Source organism: Panthera pardus, unplaced genomic scaffold (assembly GCF_024362965.1).
Source record: "Panthera pardus isolate Hobbes unplaced genomic scaffold, ASM2436296v1 HiC_scaffold_12, whole genome shotgun sequence".
NCBI lineage: Eukaryota > Metazoa > Chordata > Mammalia > Carnivora > Felidae > Panthera > Panthera pardus.
The window spans coordinates 17,428,130-17,448,831 of NW_026526677.1; the positions used below are offsets into that span (position 1 = coordinate 17,428,130).

Sequence of the window (20,702 nt, forward strand, 5' to 3'; positions counted from 1 at the left end):
GCCTTTCTTTGTCTTTCATGACACTGACATTTCTTAAAAGGTAGGACAGTTCTGTAGTGTCCCTCCATTAGGATGGGATTGTTTCCTCAGGAGTAGATTCAAGGTTTACATTTTTGTAGGAACACTAAGTACGAGGTGGTGAGTCCTCGGTGCATCACAAGCGGCGTGTGTTGTCGGTCAGTCTGTCCCATTGTTGGTGATGTTAGCTTTTATCTCTTAATTAAGATAGATCACATGAAATTTCTCCACTTGTAAAGGTGCTTATTTTCTCTGGCAGAGATAGCTTTGAGTCTCCAAAACATCCAGTTCTCCAACAAACTGTTACCCGGTGGTTTTACCATCATTTGATGGTTCTTGCCCGCATCTACTATTTTTAAAGGTGTTTAAAAAACCAGCTTGGGTTTTAAAAGGACCACTGTGTCTGAAACTGGGAGAAGAGACTGTGGAGAGGAAAGGATGGGAGCAGGGAGACCAGCGAGGAGGCTGGGGCGGTCATCCAGGCAAGAGCCGAGGACGGCTTGGCCTGATAGGGTGCTAGAAGGAGAGATGGAGACACATGGCCGAGTCTGCATGTAGTTCGAAGAGCCAGCAGGATTAGATGATGGGCATGAGAAGAAGAGAATAGTCAAGTGTGAAGCCAAAGTTTCTGGCCTAAGCACCTAGAACTAAGATGAAACTGTCCTTTACTGGAGATGCCAAGAGGGGCAGGTTCGAGGAGGGAAAGCCAGAGTTTCATTTTGTACATGTCCCATTTCTTGTGTGGATTACAGAGCTTGTCTTTAGGGTCATCTTCAGGTAAAATGTCCCTTGAACTGGAAGGTTCTCAGTGCTTACTAAAGGTCTTCCCTTTGCCAAAGAACAAAAGAATACCATATGCACGTTCTGAGTGAAAATTCCAGAAGCAGCAAAGGAAGAGTCCTCTTTGGAGGACCAGGTCATACTGGAGTTCTGTTCCTTGGCAGGCTTCCTTCCTTGGACCTAAATGGTGACTACAGGCTCATTCTTGCTCTCGACATTCAGCATTTCATCCAGCCTGTCCGACTTTTTGGATTAGTAATGGATAAAGGTGTTCTGCCTGCCCTGCCTCATGAGTACCAGGAGTCCCTGTCAGAAACCTTGTTTGCTGGCACCAAAGATTGTCCCAACTCTTCTTCAGCTGAAGCGTTGCCAAAGGGATTGCCAGCTCATAAGCTCCCGGCAGGGGTCTCCCACAGGGTGGTGTACAGATGCTGGAGGACAGAGGATTTTGTGGTTCTGCCTGTGAGTCTCTTTCCTAAACGTTGTTTTGGTTTTTGTGCTTTTTGGCTGGTGGGGGTTTATGGCGTTCTTTGAGAGACTGAACCCAAAGGATCTACTCATCAAATCACAAAGGAAAAGCTTCTGCCAGGTTTCGTCTTAAAACGCAAACACTGTTCTTTTGAGAAATCCAAAGGTAAAAGAAAGCTTTTCTTAAACCACTAAATATGTTAGAATTTTCTAAGTTAAACCTAGTGGAATGGATTTTTTTAAAGATAATTGACTCCTACTTTTGTCATATCCCAACAGTGGCAGTGATTAAAATCAACACACTGGACTCTGTATGTTTGCTGCTGGGTAGCACAAGCCCCAACAACATTAATTAAACAATCACAGTTGAGAGGCAAGCATTTCCTGAGGATCAATAACCATCTAGAAGGACTTGGAGTACAAAACCCAGCCAGGCACTAATCCTCAGGATATACCTTGTTGCCACTATCATTTTAGGAGCAGGGAAGATGTGTTGACTTTGTTGGAAAATTCTTTTAGCAAGTGACGGAGTTGCAATTGATCTAGCCAGGGTGTTTCCAAACACCATATGTCCTCAGCTCCCAGCAGAGTGCCCTGGGTCAGCCAGCTTTCAGTTTAACGTTGGGTTTATGGTAGTAGTTCAGTCACCAGAGCCTGAGCCTTTTTACCTAGGGCAGCACCTCCATGGGAATCCCCTGCTCTCTTTAAGCTAAGCAGAGAACCAATTCTGGGTAGATAAAGTCTGTACGTTGGCATTTTATTATTCATTTCTATGGGCAGTAGTTCTCGAAGTGTGGTCCCTGAGACTCCTCGGGGGTCAAAACTATTTTCATGATAATATTGAAATATTCTGTGCCATCTTCATTCTCCTTCTCTCAAGAGTAACCGGTGGAATTTTCCAGATAATATATGACATGTAACTATGTCATAACTCTGATGGCTTGTGGAGTGTGCACTTGTGTGTTCTGGGGCTTTATAATTTTTCAGCATCCTAGTTTTGTAATGTGCTGTGATTCTATAATTATTTCAAAATTTGAAAGTTTTAGAATTTCTAATATATTAAATATCAACAAATATAATTCACATAAACAAAAGCTCTTTGAGGTCCTTAGTAATTTTCAGAGTGTAACGGGGTCCTCACAGCAGACAGACTGAGAAGTGCTGCTCTAGAACATGGAAATGGGATCAGAGGTTCTTTCCTGGAGATTATTTACCTACTCTCTGCTGTCCACTCCTTGACATGCTCCTTGCTCGAGAGCAAAGGGAAGTGAGCAGACTCTTTACCCGACAGAATGAGATGTCCAGTTTGTTTTGCTTACTTTATCACTCATGGTGTATCTAGGATTTACCTAAAACAGTCTCTGAAGCCTTAAAATTTTTATACACTTCATAAAGATGCAGACTGACACAGGACTAAGGTTCAAGAAAGACCGCTTCTCTAGAGAAGAGTGTCCTTCAGCTTGATTTTAAGAATGAGAGAAGAAAAGGGGTGCCTGGGTGGCTCAGTCGGTTGGGTGTCCGACTTCAACTCAGGTCATGATCTCACAGTCTGTGAGTTCAAGCCCCGCGTCGGGCTCTGTGCTGACAGCTCAGAGCCTGGAGCCTGCTTCGGATTCTGTGTCTCCCTCTCTCTCTGACCCTCCCCCATTCATGCTCTGTCTCTCTCTGTCTCAAAAATAAATAAACATAAAGGAAAAATTTTTTTAAAAAAAAAGAAAGAAGAAAGTTACCGTTAATCGAGGGATGGGACCTTAACCTCTTTTGTTGCCTCAAAGCTGAACTGTGAGGGTGCATTCTCATGCAGTATTTTTGCTCGTATACTGAGGGGTTTTTTTGTTTTTGTTTTTTTGCCCAGAGATAACATTTTTTTTACTAAGAATAATTTAAAATCTGCCCACACCGATTATCTTCCAATCTATTGCAGCCAGTTTTCTAGGCTATGGATACCCTAGTGAATTATAGAGAAAGTTTTCTTTTCTTGAGAGAGAAATTGTAGGCCTGGGAAGATATGTGCCTTCAACAGTGGTGGTTGAGGGGGTTACACATCATAGAAAAGAAGAAGTGAGCATTGCTGTCTATATCATTGCTTCCTGTGTGGATTTTCTGTGTTAGGCCTGCTGGCAGAATAGCCTAGAAATCTAAACCAACACACTGGAAGTGAAAAGGGGTCTGCTCCAGACTATGGCGCTGCTCTGCTGGCTAACCTCCAGCACATCCCTTCTTCAGTGTTCTCTTCCCTCCTGTCTTTATCCATCCCGTTCTCAGAACAGGCCAGGGATTGACCTGCTGAAAAATACTTTTTACCTAAATGCCTTTTTCCCCCCTAGTGTTCTCCTCTCCAATTTAAGTAGATCTGCTTTTTTTCTGATGGTGCCTTCTGTTCAGAGGGCTCTAGCAGACTTACCTGAGTACCAGAACTCTCCATGGTGAGGGAGGGGAGACAGGCAGCGTGCACTGGGGGCTGCTCATCTATTCCCATGTGATGACATATTTTATAGGGAGAAATAAAGCCTCCCAGAATAGAATGGTCCGTTGAACACCAAGTGCAAATACCGGTTTTAAGAGAACATTGTCAGCTGTTGCTTTGGCTTTTTAAATTCATGTTAGAAAGCTCACTCGAGTTTAATTTGTTCCTGACTTAATCTTTTCCCATTGAACTTGCACTGTATTTTTCCTCCCTGAGCAAGCAGAGTTTATTAAAATTCCATATTCCGTTCCTTGTCTGTCCTCTTTCCCAATCCTAAACTCCCCTGAAAAATGGTGGGTAATGAGAATTGTTTGTATCATATCGTGGAACACTTTGATGAATGGATTTCAGTGTCTTCAAACTTTATGATTTGTGGGTCGGATTCTATCAAAACATAATAAATGCTGAGCTATCACCTGTAACGTTAATTTGGGCCTAGGTGATTTACACAGCTTTTCTGTAAACTCTAAGAACCCCGTCCCTGTCAGGGAACCTCAGCTTATATGGAGTAGGTGGGGGCTGAGTCATTAGTAATTCCTACTTTCCTTGAATATTTTGGTAACATGTTGGAGGGGGCACAGCTGATTGTCCTAAAACACATGTATCCAGAATGTGCATGTTAACCTGCAAATTTTTCCTTTTTTGTCCTTTCTCTTACCTTTCCTCTCAATTTCCTAGGGTGATATCCATGAGGATTTTTGCAGCGTTTGCAGAAAAAGTGGCCAGTTGCTTATGTGTGACACGTGTTCCCGTGTGTATCATCTGGACTGCTTAGACCCTCCTCTGAAAACGATTCCCAAGGGCATGTGGATCTGTCCCAGATGTCAGGACCAGGTATGGACTATGGGTGGGTCAGTCAGAGAGACAGGCTGAGGAAGAGACAGTGCGGTCAGGAGGACCTCTGTTCCCCTCGGCTGTGGGGGGAGTGGCAGAGTCTCTTCCCTCTCCCGGTAGTTCTGCAGGCCACCTCTGGCCTGTTCATGGCACCGCACCCACCCACACGGTGTCCATCCTCTCAAGGATCTCTGTCCTGTACTGAGGTGGTGATTCTTGTATGGGTGGAAAGACCCTAACTGCTTCCCTTTGTTCGAAATGACTTATCTTCTCATGACCTTGCCCCGTCAATGCCATAAGACTTTCTGCCCCTTTCTCTAAGAATGTGGTTTTGAGACTCTTCTTTTAGAAGTAAAACCCTTACAGGAAAGTCCCCAATTGATTGTTTAATTCAAATAACAACAGTTTCACCTTTAACCTGTGTTGTCACCAGGATAAGAGAACTCACCGTAGAGTGGCTATTGCATGGACTTGAAAGCAAACATTAACTGTCCTAGCCTCTTCCCTTCTTCTCTGTTTAGTTTCCGGTCTCTTTCTCTCAACTATCTACGTACCTTTATGTTTTTATTATAAGCTGTCTCAGCCTGTTTTGGAAGTCGGCAAAGCATAAATAATGAACAGGCCCAAAAGCTCAGCGAGCTTTGGGATGCTTCTTGGTTCTTTGGAATCCTGTTTGGGAGAATCCTGGTTTCCCGCCTTTAATCTTGGTCCTCCTCCTCCTGTCTTCGTGACGTGGTGGAGACCGTTCTCTTTTGTTCTCTTCCCGACACTGCTCTGTGACCCTCTGATAATTTTTTACACAAGATCTAGATTATACTTAACTATTTGGAACTGATATGTAATTTCTTTGGTCATCCTGCCTTTGAGGGAAATATAAAACTAAAATTGAGACAGGAGGGGCACCTGGGTGGCTCAGTCGGTGGAACATCCGACTTCAGCTCAGGTCATGATCTCAGGGTTTGTAAGTTCGAGTCCCATGTCGGACTCTCTGCTGTCAGCAAGGAGCCTGCTTCGGATGCTCTGTCCACCCCCCCCCCCCCCCCCGTATCTCTCTCTCTCTCCCTCTCAAAAATAAACATTAACAAAAAAATTGAAATTGAGACAGGCAGATCAAGGCCGAAACTGCCAGTGGCTGTTGCCATTGTGCAGGCTTGTAGCTTATATGCTGGTGGTTCTGGTTGTCAGAGCACTTGGGTGTTGTGTGGCACATATGAGGAGATAGGAATGCCCAGCCACGTCCCAGCCTCTTTTTAAACTGGGGCTCGGGTGGCTTGACTTCTTCCCACCATTGAACCTCATTCTGTCAGACTGGTATCTAGAACTTCAGGGGTTTTGCAAGCCTGTCACCATAAATCCTTCCTGGATTTTGTCTGCCAATTGCTACAGACATGTTGCTTGTTGCTGCACAGGGGATGTGTGTTTATACCTCCTTTCAAGGTAAAATTCTAAACTTCATTTCAGATGCTGAAGAAGGAAGAAGCAATTCCATGGCCCGGAACTTTAGCAATTGTTCATTCCTATATCGCCTACAAAGCAGGTAAAGAATCATCCACATCCCCTTTTGTGGTAAGCCTCCCCTTGCTTAAAAAAATGTACTAGAAGGCAGCGTTTGTTTTGTTTTCAGAAGGAAATTTGAGGTTAAAAATGAAAAGCTTTTACTGAAAAAACTGAAAAGCTTATATAGTACTTTTCTTGGGGAGGAAAAATGAGAAAGCAACATCTTATTTATGTACAGCCAAGCCCACACCACTGCGATCTGTCTTAGCATACCTGTACGCATAAGAAGGAGGGTCTGGGAGTGCCTGGGTGGCTCAGTCTGTTGAGCATCTGGCTCTTGATTTTGGCTCAGGTCATGATCTTGTGGTTTGTGGGTCTGAGCCCTGTGTCGGGCTCTGTGCTGACAGATGGATCCTGCTTAGGATTCTCTGTCTGCTTCTCCCCAGCTTGTGCACACACTTTCTCTATTTCTCTCAAAATAAATATTTTTTTTTTTTAAAGGCAAGGTCTAGGTGGGCATGTTCTGCACAGTGTCTGTGGAGGTCAGGGGGAGCTTTGGGCAAAATACCTTCTTCGGTCAGCATTTTGAACACAGTGGCCTTTTCAAAGAATGTATTGTTAAAAACAGTTCCTTTTTTTTTTTTCCAGCAAAAGAAGAAGAGAAACAGAAATTACTTAAATGGAGTTCAGACTTAAAACAAGAGCGAGAACAACTAGAGCAGAAGGTGAAACAGCTCAGCAATTCTATAAGTGTAAGTAAAGTAAGCTCATCCCTTTGGTGGTGGGCGCAGATACGGTCCCTTTCACCCGCATGACAGTACTTGGGGCTCCCAAGGGCCCTTTCAAGGCCCTCCAGCTTGTCGCCACAGTTAACTTGGGCAGACACCAAGTTTGCCTCCAGTTACGGTTTTGGCCCTGAGGACAGGTAGCCGGTTGGTAGATGGTGCCCTGGAACCTCCTGTGGGCTTTGACCGGAGAGTGGATTTTCAGTCTCCGGGCTGAAGATGCGAAGCAGCAGCTCCCGCAGTATGGCCATCAGCCCTGTGTGTTCCCGAGCGGAAGGGGTTTGGGAGGGGTATGGAGCCTCTCCCGATGCCGGGCCGACACAGATCCGGCCCCTGCATAGAAGCCTTTCTCACCGTCCTAGTTAGTGGTCTTTCCGCATGGCCCTCCCATCCCGTCCTTTCTTCCACACCCTGCTGATTGCGTCTCCAGGTGTTGCTGACCCGCCTGAGGAAGAGAGGATCCTGGAGACAAGTACTGGAAATAAATATTGCCCAGCCTGGCCTGTCCAGGTGGGAACCAGGGGTGTATTTGCAGCGGAGATTCTGAGGCCCCTCCAAAGCAAGTTTTATTTCTCAATGAGTAGGTCGCCCTCCCCTTGTTGGAGTGAGGTAGCTTCAGCCCTCACGGACACCAGGTAGTACCCTGAACTTGGTGACAGTGGAGCTGTCCCATTCAGCTGCTTTCCCCTCATCACCATACTACCCATGGCATGTAGCTTTCACATCCCTTTCCCTGCCTAGAACAGAAGCCAGCAGCTGTGGGAGACCTTGGGCAAAAGGACAAAAAACCACAAGTCCGTGACCGAGCCGAAGGGTTTCTGTTGGCTGTAGTCTCTGATTCTCCCAAACATCACCGTGCTACCCCAGGCCCTGCCTCTAACTCCTTGCTGACCGGGCCATCCTCAATAGGCCCTCACATTGGATTCAGACACCACCATTGGCTCGTTCCTTCCCTGTCCTGGATAGCTCAGTCCAGTCCTGAACGTATTAGCACCCATTTGCATACCAAACAAAACCTGCCCAAACCAGCTTCAGCGCAGCTCTGGGAATGTTGTTTTGAATGACTTTTATTTTGTAGTCTTAGAGCGGCAATTCACATGGGGTTTGAAGTCCTAGTGTCAAGCAGGGTCGGTTGGCTTTTAAACCACTCACTTGCCCTCTCCCTCCCGCCCGTGGGGCCTCCTCCTCCGTGGGTGTGGGTGGCGGGTGGCGTGGCGGCAGAGGCCCCTCCAGTGCAGCGCAGAGCAAGGGGCAGGGGCTGCGCCCAAGCCAGCAGGTTCTTTTACCCGGAGAGGGCTGCCAGGCCTGTCGGAACAGCCACAGAGGCTCAGCGCCACTGCCCTTCTCATTTGCTGCAGAAATGCATGGAAATGAAGAACACCATCCTGGCCCGGCAGAAGGAGATGCACAGCTCCCTGGAGAAGGTAAAACAGCTGATCCGCCTCATCCACGGCATCGACCTCTCCAAACCCGTAGACTCTGAGGCCACTGTGGGGGCCGTCTCCAACGGCCCGGACTGCACCCCCCCTGCCATTGCCGCCACCTCCACGCCGGCCCACTCCCCCTCCTCCCAGAGCTGCACAGCGAACTGTACCCAGGGGGATGAGACTAAATAACAGAGCCCCGCGAGGAGAAGCCACGGGATCCCGGCGGCAAGGAGAGCAAAAACACTGAAGACTCTAGAAAAGCAAAGCCGGATTTCTTCTGGAAAGTACAGAATTCTTTTGGTTCTTTGGTTCCAGAGAGAGAGAAGATGCTTGTGCCAGGTGGCACCAGAGTTTGCCAATTGATCCTTCTTGTTCTGTGTGTACATGCAAAGATTGGACCATGTTACATGAAATAGTGCCAGCTGGAGGTTCTTTGCCAGCATCATGCCAAGTGAAATAATATATTTACTCTCTCTATTATACACCAGTGTGTGCCTGCAGCAGCCTCCACAGCCACCATGGGTTTGTTTCTGTTTTGTTGGGTGGGGAGCAGGGACGGGCGGAGGGAGGAGAGCAGGTTTCAGACCCTTATTTGCGGAGCCGTTTGTTTAGGTAGAGAAGACGAGTCCAAAGAGTGTGTGGGCTTTCCTGTTTCTAAACTTTCACTACTATAAAACCAAAAAAAAAAAAAAAAAAGGAAATCGAGATTTAACCAACCCCAGTGCCCAGAGGAGGGATGGGAGGGAATGGGAGGGAGCCAGGGTGGGAAAAATATATCAAGTAAGCAGTATTTCCTATCGCCTGGGGAGGGGCACGGTACACGGAGAGGTGGACGGCAAGAACAGCCACAAGGTTCTTCTCCCGCGCACTCTGCTTCCTTCCGTGGGCGCCCCCACCGCTCCCCGCGTTCCTTCCCTGCTTTGGCAAATTGGCGCGCATCCCCGTGGATGATCCGGTTACCTTCCCTCTCCAAGAACGAGCAGAGCAGGCCCGGCCTCGGCTGGCCATTGCCCGGGCAGGGAAGAAGGGTGTGTGTGTCGTCGAGGAAGGAAAAAAGGTGGATCAGTGATTTTTACTTGAAAACAAGCTCCATCCCTTTTCTATATTTATAAGAAGAGAAGATTCTGAGCGAAGCAGCACGCGACCCAGGTGTGTGTGAATTGAATGGAGATGTTTCTTTCCTCTTTTTTTAAGTTTTTGTTTCTGTTTTTGTTTTTCTTTAAGAAAAAGTTTTATTTTGTTGTTTACTTTACTTTTTTGGTAACAAAAACTAAAATAAGGAATAGAAAAGCTGTTTTTCAGGCTGACAGTCAATTAAGGGTAGTCGAGGCCGTGCATGGTAGAATAGGAATCATAGTGTCAGTGAGGTCCAGTGAGTCCGTGTGAGTCCTGTGTCATCGTTCGGGGCACTGTTTTTATGCAAGGGCAAAAATCTTTGTATCTGGGGAAAAACAACAACAACTTTTTTTTAAATTAAAAAGGAAAATAAAAGATATTGAGGTCTTCCTAGTGTTACTTAAATTAAGATCAAGGTAAGAAACATTGTAAAAAAAATTACAAAAGTGCTATTTGTTTCCTAAAAACAGTGATTTCTATTAAAAAGGTGTCAGAACTGGAGAAAATGCTGTGTAGTTATAATTTTTTAGCACAGAACCTGCTGATCATGATGACATTTTGCTGTGTTTGTGTCTCAAGACTGGTGGGCTAGTCTCCATGACTTCTGTCCTCTGGACGCTGCGGCCTTGAGGGGCAGCACGAGCCCTCCCACCACTCTCCCCTCCTTGGAAAGGACTGTCCTCCCTTCTTGGAGCAGGGGTCTGGGCTTCTGTTTTCAAAGCTCAAATGGAGTGTGGACGGTATCAGGGCCCTACCCTACCCGTTTGTCTCCTCGGATTTTGCTAGAGCAAAAGGCTGGTGCCTAAATAAGATCCCTTCCTTTGGTGCTGCTTTCAGTCTTTCAGCCACCAGCATTGTGAGTGCCTGGGGGACAACTCTGAAGGACTTGGCCAGTGACTGCTAGCCTTGGCGAGGGAGGGTGCAGGGGGCAGGCTGGCTGCATCAGCCCTTGGTGCTTAGAATGAACAAAGGAGCGAGGAGTCTTGAGGGTGTGTGGTGTCTCTGAGACAAAGAGCCCCAGGGTGGCCTTTGTGTCTGTCTTGCCTTTGGAGAGGTCTGAATCTCCAGCCGAGTTCTCTGCCTGCTGGCTTCAGGTACAGGAGACGGGTTTACTGCCCTTTGCACATTCACAAGCTTCCTGGGTGACCTGTGGCTGGAATCCCTGTGCTTGCCTTGGCTCGGCCGGTCTCCTTGAGAAAACCAGGGTTCTGAAAGACTTGGATCATGTCTGTCATCTTGCCTCGTGGGAAGTAAATTTGTCACGTGTGTGCTCCCGCCGGAGATCGTGGCCCCGTCGCATGCCTGGGCCAACAGAAGGAAGGCAGGCGCTCTGTGCCCCAGCCCTCCCGGGACCTCTTCTCTCAAGCCCGCCCCCTACTCCATAATGGCCAGGGTCTAGGAGGGGCGGACGAGGCCATGTTACTTTCTCCCTCACCCACTTAGGCCCAGAAATCCCAGTTAGAAACCTGAAAGCAAATGCAAGAGAAAGAGACACTTCTTAGGTCAAATATGCCTCATCCCTACTGGCCATTTCATCTTCCCAGGAGTGTTAGGGGGTTAAGGGTGGCTACACAGGCCTCAGAGTCCGACCCTGGCTGCAAAGTTGCCTGAGGGGGACGGAGGAGCTCCCTTTTCTCCTGCAGAAACCAAGGTGCTACGACTAGTCGGGGAGCTTTGGAGATGCCTGGACTAGTTGGAGGAATAGTTGGCGGAGGTTCAGAGCCCAGCAGCAGGCTGTGCGCCCGCTCTTAAGCTCTCGCATTGGACTTGTCTGGGCCACACGATACCTATCCTTTCTTGAAAGAAGTTCGGAAACGATCATCACTAGGGGCCTTTGCTCAGGAAGGAGCCGCCTGAGAATTGTCGGGGTGGCAGGGGGGACAGGGGTGAGGGTAGAGCTAGGAATCGACCAGTATTTTGCCTGTTGTGAGTACTCACACTCTCGCCTCGTCCGGGGTCGGGGTACGGATTCTTCCTAAGTGCGGCTAGGAGCTGTTAGTGTAGAGTACAAAATGCAACCCTGCCCCCAAACCCACATTCTAGACTCAAATTCCAAAACTCTACTTACTGCCATCAAAAGGCCCCGGTCACCCCATCTCCTTTTCCTTTATTGTCCTGCCAAGAGAAGACCTTCTCTGTGTCCCCCAGACCTGTGGGTGCTTGTGACGACCTGAGACACACGGTCATGACTGCCTCACCTGGGCTGTCTCCACTTCCCTCTTTTCTCCTTCCCTCTGCCGCTCGTTCCCCATGACCGGGTCTAGCTGCTCACAAGACACATCTCAGACCAGCTGGCTTTGCAATCACTTCAGGGGCCAGGGAGTGGCTGGTCTGGGACTGGGAGGAGGCTTCCCTCGAGCCGTTGGCCCTGGCCAGTCCGGTGGCATGGGCACTGCACCCCGGAGGCAGTGAGGTCATGTTGCTGTCATTTCCCACCTCCCAGTCTTGCCAATGCCGCCCGCGGGGCCTTCTTCTTTCATGGGGCCTGCTGGGTCTTGTCTCGCCTCTGCTGAGCTCATCCAGAGTTCTGTTTCTCCCTTCCTTATCAGGCCCTTGGGGGCAGCCGGGCTGGGGGCAGCCCCTGGTGGGGCCATCCCTGTGTGGTGCCGCCACACTGCGGCCGCAGCCCCCAGCTGGCACCCGTCCGAGTGCCCGGTTGCCCTGCAGGGCCTGCCTGTCCCTGCTTCTTCTTGGCTCAGGCTCAACAGGCAGCACGAACGGGCACAACTAACTGCCGCCCCCAGGCCTCTCCCCGTAAAGGAGGGTGACTGTGTCCAGCTCACCCAGTCTGCGTGTACAGCTGCCCCTCCGGCCGTCTCTGATACTTCCTCTTGGGACCAGTGGAGCCCCTCTGGGCTCTCGCTCCCAACCTCTACGCGGTTTCCTCCCTTCACTCCCTTTTGGGGTGTGGTCTTTCTTATTTATCCAAAGGGCTTAATTTAGGAGACTTTTACCCCAGGGGTAAAAGGCTCTTCTGGGTAGTAGGATGGACGGTGGGCCCAGGTGTTTTCCAGGCCCTGAGTTCTCCAGATTCCACGGCTTCCGCTGGATGGGGGCAACTCTGCTCTGCGTAAATGACTGTGGGCCTCACCCCCACCCCTCAGCTGGGCACCCTTGGCAGGAAACAGGAGACCCATTTTCACCTTGACTTACAGCCGTCCTCAGTGCCAGCTCCTCTCCAAGGGAGGGGGCGGCCCCTGAGAAGATTCCTCTGGCCCTCTGGCGACAGTGAAGGGGAGGAAGCTGGGGGTCGCCCCCTCCAGAGAGCCAGGGTGGAACTCTTAAAAATAGCCCTCGTAGAGGAAGGGCAGGGCTCACAAATTCCACTTTGCTCCCCCCTCCCAGAAGCCCTTCCTCCCTGAGGACTCCGCCATCCCCCACAGCAGTCTCTGGCCCCTGCACCTCTGTGTCGTTGGGTCCTCAGCCCAGGGTAAGCTGCAGTCAGGCAGGACAGGATGGGCAGCCAGAGGTCAGCAAGCTCCGAGCAGAAAAGAGCCAGCCAGCCCCCAATCCTGTCTCTTGTCCACGCCCTTTGTGATTTCAGTCTTGGTAGAACTTGTATTTGGAGTTTTGTGCTTCAAAGTTTTTGTTTTTGTTTGTTTCATTTTTGTTTTGAGGGGGTGGGGGGGGATCCAGAGCAGCTGATCAATTTGTATTTATTTATTTTAACATTTTACTAAATAAAGCCAAATAAAGTCTCTCAGCCTCATGGTGTTGGGTCTGGGGCAGGGGAGGGTGGGCCGCCGGGGGAGGGTCCGGGCCCCACTGCGACTCCAGGGAGACTCCGCACCTTCCCGGCTGACCCACACCCTCATGCCCCCAAACCAGAAGGAACGTGCAAAAGGGCTTTAAAAACTTTTAATTACGAAAAAGAGATGTACAGATGAAGCTAGGGGAACCAGCCCCCAAACCACTGGGGCAGAGTGAGACTAGACCCCAGCCATAGCAGCACGGGAGGCCCCCAGGACCCACCCCACAGGTGCTCCAACTGAAGCCCTTTCCACTGAGACCTTCAATAATTTAAATAGCAGGGAGGGTGGGATGGGTGGCAAGGCCGCTCCGGTGTCTGCAGGGAGCATGTGAAAGCCAAGGTCGTTGGGGGGGGGGTGGGCAGGGGTGAGCCGCTGCAGGCCCAGCCTGGGGGGGTCAGGCGGGGCCTGGGGGTTGCTGCAGGGCAGTGAGGTATTTGAGGGCAGCAGCCCCGTAGTGACGGGACAAGTCCTGGTGGAACTCGTCCTTCAGGGCCTGGAGGCAGTCACGATAGGCGGGGCTGGAGCGGAAGCGAGAGATGTCCAGGCTCGGGGCATGTGGCAGGTGGATGGTGAAGGCCTCGGGCAGCACCAGGAGCTCATATTCCTGCAGGGGTGGGAGGCAGATGGACATTCTGGGCTGAGGGCAAGATTACAGCTCTGGGGGGATGGGGGGGGCAGGCTTATTCAATAGCCCCTTACAGCCAAAGGAAGGGTCGAAGGGCAGACGATTTGAGTTCTACCCAAAGGTGGAATTTCTAACAGTACTGCCTAATGGCGCACTTGCCGCGCTGAGGCATAGTGAGCTCCCTGGGCCTGGAGGCATTCAAATTGAAACCAGAGGCAGCAAGGCACGCCCTCACCTGTGCATCCAGCTCCACGATGTGGGCCACCTTGTTCCAGCCGAACCCCACAAATCGGGGGTCGTACCGGGGACAGTCACGAGGCACCACCACGTAGGGCTCATAGTCAGCTGCCCACTGCACACGGTACGGGGTCTGAGCCTCTCGCCAGCGGGCATAGTCTGTGGGCGCGTGGCCCCGGGGCCACTCGTGGTACCTGCGGAGCAGGAGAGGGCAGAGAACCAAGCTGAAACCAGGAGCTCAGTGAGGGGGTAGGGGGAGCGGTGGGGTGGGGGGGGGGGGAGAACGGAGCCGAGCAGAGCAGTGGCCTCTCCCACCTGAAGGTGTAGAGAGAGCCCGAGTCCAGCAAGGCCAGCAGTTCGGCCTTGGAACTGGGGAAGCTGAAGCGGTAGTGCAGGGTCTCGAATGCCGGCACCACCAGGGCCACTTTGCGCTCACTGTCCAGCTTCAGCTGCTCGATGGAGGCCCTGTCGGGGGAGCACCCATGAACAGAGAAGAGGGAAGCCTCTGGGCCCAGCGATTCCCTTCCTTTTCTTAGCCGCAGGCCCCAAAGCTGGCTCGCCCAGACGCCCCGCAGGAGACGGACGGAAATGGAGCTGCCATGGGAAGCGGGCCCCAGCCTCCCGCGCTCTCCTACGGCAGCCCAGAGAAACGAGGTGGCCCCCCTGCCCCAATACAAACCCCATCTTACGGAGGAAACTGAGGCCCAGACGTCTCCCGGGCGACGACATACTTGCCCGGGGTCCTGCGGGTACCCCCCCCCCCCCCCCGCCATCCACACCCACCCATACACCGTCCCTCTCCCTCCCTCCTCAGGCCCACCTGAGGTAGTCGTAGAGGGAATAAGCAGGCAGAAAGTCAATGTCGCTGAGGAAGACGTAAGGCGTGAGGGCTTGGGCCAAGGCCACGTTACGAAGCTGGTTGACAGGGTAGAGGGGACCCTCACGATACACCACGTGGTAGGCCACGTCCTGCCGGGCGGAGAGCACTGCCGAGGCCTCGACGAAACGCAGGAACTGCTGGGCCTCTGCATCTGTGAGGTACAAGGCCAGGCTCATGGGGCCTGGCCAGTGTCTGCACAGGGCTTCCAGCATCTGCAGCCTGGGACAAGGGGGGTGGTCAGCCCAAGGACGGCTGGAACCACCGCCCCCCCCCCCCCAGGTCAGCCGCTGCAAACACCCCCTTCAAGTGACTTATTAAGCACCTTCCCAGTGCTCTTTAAGCTGGTCTTAATCTTCACAACTACCCCACAAGGTGGGTCCTTTCTCACAGAACAAGAACACCAAAGGCCAGAGATACTAAGACTTGCCCGTGGTCCCACAGCTACAGAGGGCATTTCCAGGCATTTCCAGGCACCTACACGATCCCCAAAACCCAAGCTCTTAACCACAGCCAGTGTCTCCAAATCCGGGAACTCCTCAAGCACCAGGCAATGAGAGCTCTCCCCTCCGCCCATTGAAACCGTCCTCTCTGGAGGAGGTTTCTGGAAATTCCCAGGCCTTGCTCCCTGGTGCGGTCCTTGGCACTCTCACCGGTCCATGGAGAGCTGGGCCACCAGGGTGACGTCGTGGGGCCGGGGAGGCAGCGGCTCATGGGGCAGGAAGGAGATGTGCACCCGGTGCACGGTGAGCTGTTGCTGCCGGAACTCAAAGCAGGCATCTTCCTCGTCCAGTTGTGCCAGGGCCCGCTGCAACTGGGGACATTGAGGGGAGAGAAGGACCGGGGCTGGGGCAGGAGGATAGGTCCCCAGGCAAGGCCAGGTCCCCCCAGAGCAGAGAGGGGCAGAGCCTCCCCAAGGCAAGGGAAGGCGGCTCCCTCTCACCTGCTCGGTCCCCGGAGGGGGCGGGCTGGGGCACCCGAAGAGCTCTCTCCGCAGCAGGTTCCCGTCATACTCCAGGAAGGTCAGGTAGAGGTTTCGGAAGTATTCCACGTGCTTGTTCTTCACACGCAGCTTCTTTGGTGAGTTCCAGTGGATCACCTGGAACCCAAGAGGGTTTTGTTGCGGGGCTAGGAGCAGGGAAGAGGAGCCCACCGCTCAGCCCCCACCCCATTCACCTTGAGATCAGATGCCTCCGAGTAGCAGCGCTCAGCCAGCGTGTGGTCTGACAGCTGAACGTTCCAGACGCAGGGCAGGGGCTGCACCAAGCCCGGGTGCTCCTTGATTACGGCATTGAAGATGTCCTGGGCGGAGACAGCCATCACGTCCCGGCCCAGAGCCTGCCCCACCCACCCCCCCTTTCAAAAGCTCCCACAGACCTGGTCTGCCAGTGAGGTGGCGGGCAGGGTGAGGAGCTCGCGAGTGGCGGTCAGCTTCCACATCTGCCCCCAGCCGGCCTGCCGGAGCCTGTCCAGCCGCAGGAGGATCACACCTGCCCAGGGGAAAGGCTGTCATGCCCACCTGGGCTAATCCAGCTCCTGGCTCCAGGGGTCATGAAGGCGTCTTTTGAATGGTTATTTTTTGACCCATTGGTTTTTTCTGTCTGTTCAGACATAGCGTGGACCACCTCGGTCAATAATTATTCCTCTTGGGGGTAAAGGGGACGCGCTGCACAGCTTACGGAGCACCTCCACAGCCATCTTCTCACGCTCAGTGATCCCAGGGCTGATAAAATCATCCCCATTTAATGGATGAGAAAACTGAGGCCCAGAGGGACCAAGTGGCTTGGCCAAAGTCATCCAACACAAACAGCCATGGTCGGAACTGTTTTCTGGCTCTTCTCCCAATGTTCTTTCCACAGCACTATTCTTCCTGGGGGGGGGGGGGGGGGTGTTCCTAGCATTCTGTGCCCTGCCCAGTCCCTGGGGCCTGAGGACAAGTGGCCACCCCTCCTGCCTCCCACCACCACTGTCCCACCTGTGTTAAATCCCCGGCCCAAGGCAGGCCAGGGCCTGTGATTCCTCCAGAGGTTGCCCAGGTACCAGTCGCTCTGGTTCTCCACAAGACCGATCACTTGCTTGTCTGGGAGGGGAGGGCACGAGGCAGCTGCCTGAGGCTGCCACAGGACCTCGGCTCAGGGCTAGGCCACAGCGGGGCCTGGACAGGCCAGGGAGGGGGGCTGGCTGGGGCTGGGTCCCAGACCTCTCACCAGAAAAGTGAGCAAAGAGCGCCCAGAGCTCTGCGATATCAGAGGCGAAGGTGACATCTGTGTCCAGCACAATGACACGGGCCAGGTCAGGGGGCAGGGCACCGGGCAGCACTAGCTTCATTAGGCCATACAGGCCAGAGTAGTGCTTGTTGGGGATCCAGGAGACCTGGGGCTGCGGAGGGTGGGGGGAAGGACAGGGCATGAACCTGGCAGAGAAGGGCCTGTGAGTGTCAGAACGCACCCAGGAGGGGTGAGGGATTTGAGCTTCTGTAGGTGTGATGGGACGGGGGCGGGGGGGGGGGGGGTCCCAGGCAGCTCTAACCTTTCCCCCACACCCTCACCCCGATGCCCTGGGAGGGAGGAAAGGGCTGTGCGCAGCCAGAAAGGAGTGCAGAAGGGCCAGGGCTCCTGCCTTGAGCTCTTCCAAGTCATAGAAGCTGACCCCGACAGCAGGCACCATCCACGTGTGGAAGAGCATCTCCAGAATGTTCCTGGCCACAGCATCAGTCACCAAATGGAAATGCAGTGGATTTTTCCTTGGGGAAGGACAAGTGAGGAAAGCTGATAGGCCCGAGAAGGGAGAACATGGGACAAGACCCACTGGAGGGGCTCAGAAGCGGCAGCACTAACTTCTGCAAAGAGCCGGTCCATACCCGGCTTAGGATATTCTTAGAACCACCTTCAAGGGAGGAAGGGACACTGTCCCTGTGGCGCAGATGGGGGAACTGGAGCTCTGAGATCCTGCCCAAGACTTTGTTCCCCCCACTCCTGCCTCCCCACCCCCACCCTGACAGCTGGTTATACCTGTAGAAGAGCACAGATTTCACCAGGGTGTTGAGGTCTCGGCTGGAGTTATGTCCCGCGCACACGATGGCCACGTGCAAGAGCTGGGGAGGAGGCGCAGAGGTGGGCAGCAGCCCCTCCCCCACTCGAAGGTGAGAGCCCACGACTGGCCTGGCCTGGCCTAGGGTAGTGTAGCCCCACCCGGCAACAAGAGCTAAGGAAGAATGGGGTGGGGGGATGTGGAGTAGGAGTTCACCTCTATTTCACAAATGGAGAAACCGAGGCGGGAGCCCGGGGACGCGTCGTCCCCGGCTGGGTGGTCAGTGTCTGGGCCCACGCCAGGTGTCGTGATTCCCACAGGTGCCCGGGTGGCCCGGCTGGGGCGCGGAGCCCCGGAGATTCCCGCCGCCAGGGGCCGCGCGCGCCTACCTCGCACTTGGGCGGCAGCGGCCGCGGCGGGACGCAGTCCGAGAGGTTGTGGCCCCCGCGGCCCGCCGGCGGGTCTCCGTCGAGGGCAGCAGCTCCCCGCGGTCTCTCGTCTGGAGGCACACGTGGCGTCAGCGGACAGAGGAAGGATCCCGGGGCCCCCCCGCCCCCCCCCCCCTCCCCCGCTCGCCTCCTCGCTCGCCGCGCTTACACTCCAGGTCCCCGCCGAACAGGAAAAATCCGATCAGAAGCAGCAGGAGCAGCAGCGCCGCGGCCCCCAGCGCCCGGGGGCGCCCTCGGGGCAGCATGGCCGCCTGCGGGGGCGCTCAGGGCGGGGAGCGACCCCGGGCTGCGGGCTCCATCGCGGTCCCTGCGGACCCGGGAGGGAGGCAGGAGGATCAGCCTCGGGCGGCGGGGCCCGACGGCTGCCCGATCCTCCCTCCCGCACTGAGTCGCCACCTCACCTGCTCCAGGCGCTCGGGGACCCAGACTTTCCCCTTCCAGAAGCCGGCTGGAGGAAAAGGGGGTGGAGGCGCAGGCCAGCCCCGTGAGGAGCAGGAGCCAGCCCCGCCCCCAACCTAGGTTCAGGTTTCACCTCTGCTCCGCGGAGCCCGTAGGGGCGGGGAGACCCCTGGGGACCTGGCCCCGCCCCTGCCTCGGCATCCAACGGCTCCCCCAGCCCTGGGAACGAGCCGGATGGCTGGAGGGAGCCGGGGCAGCCACCCAGGAAGGCCTAGTCCCCGCTACCTGCCCTGAGCCCATCCCCCTCTTCCCAGCTCTGGGGCCCCATCTCTTCCCCTTAACCTCCCACCGTTGGGAGGGGCCCGTGACCCCCGGCCCCGGATCAAAGGGACGGCGGGGGTGAGGAGGAAGAAGTGGAATGCGGGGCCTCGAGGGTCAGGGACACCTGCTCTGGGGACTAGAGGCCGGGCTGGCGGAGACCTGCCCGGGAGCCGCGGAGCACCTGGAGCTCCAGCTTTTCTTCCTGCTCCCGGGCTTTCCACCCTCCCCCCGCCCTCCTCCCCCCCCCCCCCCCCCCCCGCAGTTCTGGCGGCGCGGCCCAGACAAAGCCACCTCCAGGTCTACTCCTGCCCAGGAGCTGGCAAGGGGCCTCACCGATGCCAGGAACCCCCACCATTGCCTAGACCCGCGCATTGTGAACCGGGGCTGGGGCTGGATTTCTAATTATGCCCCACCTTGCACCACACAGCAGGCCGCAGCCTGGCCCCCTGAACCACCACGGTGGACTGAGCGTTTATTCTGCGCGCCAGGCCCCGTGCTGAGGTTTGACAAGCCTCTTCTCAGTCACCCCTACCCCCAGCCTGTGACACACACGCATTCTTCTCGTCTGAGAATTGAAGTGACCTGTTAGAACACTCTCCCACCCCTTTCCCAGGTCCCTTCCAGGCTCTTCCCCGAAGGCAAAGTTTCCTGCTACTCTTCTCTAAGGGTTTCCTGCCTGAGGTCTTGCCCTTGATATTCCTTCTGCCTGCATTCTGCCAGATTCGCACAAGGCCGGCTCCTCCTCTACATCCCTTGGTTTATTTTATTCCTATAAAACTGACCTTGCTGACTTGTGTATAGCCGGTCGCCCCCCTGGAAGAAGGCTGCTCATGGGGATAGTGGATGGGAGGCATCAGGCCTCTCCGTGACACAGGTCCTTTAGCCCAACTTCACCTATAAAAAGTGAGGGCTGAGAGACCCTAACCCCCAAAGAAGCTGTGGAAAGCAGCCCAGGCTGAGACCCCTCAAGTCTCCTCCTCCAAGAGGCCTTTCTCTGAGAGATGAGGGTCTTCCAGGAAGGTCCAGTTTTGGAGGCCAGGGGCGGTGGTTGCCATGGAGACTTATGGTGGCTCCCTGCACATCTGGCAATTAAGAGGAGATGCAGGGATGCAGGGGCCATTCTGGCGTCTGAAGCTTTGAGCCTCCACACGAGCAGGAGTGGGGTTGGGCAAATCCCTCCCCAACACCCTCAGTAGCCACAGGGCGGGCGGCAGGAGGTGAGGGGACGGTATAAATGTGAGGGAGAGGGTAGAGCACACAGTCAGGGCCTGTCCAGGGAGCTTGTGGGGGACCTGGGGCTGTAGAACTTACTGTGGCTATTCACAGTGCTGGCCGCACCCCTCTCTTAACCTTACCGTTCAGAGAAACCTGTCTGATGAGATGCTTGCCAGGCCTCCAAGAGGTTGTTCTGGGACATCCAGGGGGCATGGGAGACAGGTATGGGCATATGAAAGGTTACTGGTCTTCTAGGCCTGAGACGTAGTTTGGCCCATCTCTGCCCAAGACTTTGCTGTGTGACCTTAGCCTAGTCAGGCTCCCTCTCTGGGCCTCAGTGTCTTCCTCTGTACTTGTTAGACTAGTCTAGCTCTCTTCTCCTGTGGCTCAGGGCAGACTAGAGGG

General features: G+C 53.9%; 2 protein-coding genes across 20 annotated transcripts in view; one reads left to right on the forward strand and one right to left on the reverse strand.

Annotated features, from left to right (window-relative positions):
• The window catches only part of PHF21A (PHD finger protein 21A), a 194,697-nt gene extending 181,607 nt beyond the window's left edge, over window positions 1-13,090 (forward strand). For all 18 annotated transcript variants that reach the window (XM_053899788.1, XM_053899784.1, XM_019412289.2 and 15 more), the window contains 4 exons: window positions 4,412-4,567; window positions 6,029-6,104; window positions 6,713-6,816; window positions 8,208-13,090. In XM_053899788.1, the coding sequence (XP_053755763.1) occupies window positions 4,412-4,567; window positions 6,029-6,104; window positions 6,713-6,816; window positions 8,208-8,465 (594 nt within the window). In that variant the 3' untranslated portion in view covers window positions 8,466-13,090. The remainder of the gene's footprint in view (window positions 1-4,411; window positions 4,568-6,028; window positions 6,105-6,712; window positions 6,817-8,207) is intronic.
• A 142-nt stretch (window positions 13,091-13,232) lies between these two features.
• LARGE2 (LARGE xylosyl- and glucuronyltransferase 2) lies at window positions 13,233-19,037 on the reverse strand. Of its 2 annotated transcripts, none has more exons than XM_053899796.1 (15): window positions 18,764-19,037; window positions 18,511-18,669; window positions 18,303-18,412; window positions 17,895-17,977; window positions 17,533-17,626; window positions 17,091-17,262; window positions 16,859-16,963; window positions 16,261-16,373; window positions 16,060-16,185; window positions 15,827-15,982; window positions 15,537-15,697; window positions 14,827-15,105; window positions 14,322-14,471; window positions 14,005-14,200; window positions 13,233-13,748 (listed from the first exon to the last, which is right to left on the reverse strand). In XM_053899796.1, exons 2-15 carry the CDS (start codon window positions 18,605-18,607, stop codon window positions 13,539-13,541), a joined length of 2,052 nt encoding a protein of 683 aa, XP_053755771.1. In that variant the 5' UTR covers window positions 18,608-18,669; window positions 18,764-19,037; the 3' UTR covers window positions 13,233-13,538. The 2 variants fall into 2 exon arrangements, with proteins under 2 accessions (XP_053755771.1, XP_053755770.1); XM_053899795.1 differs by having other exon boundaries at window positions 17,503-17,626.
• Window positions 19,038-20,702: the final 1,665 nt, after the last annotated feature.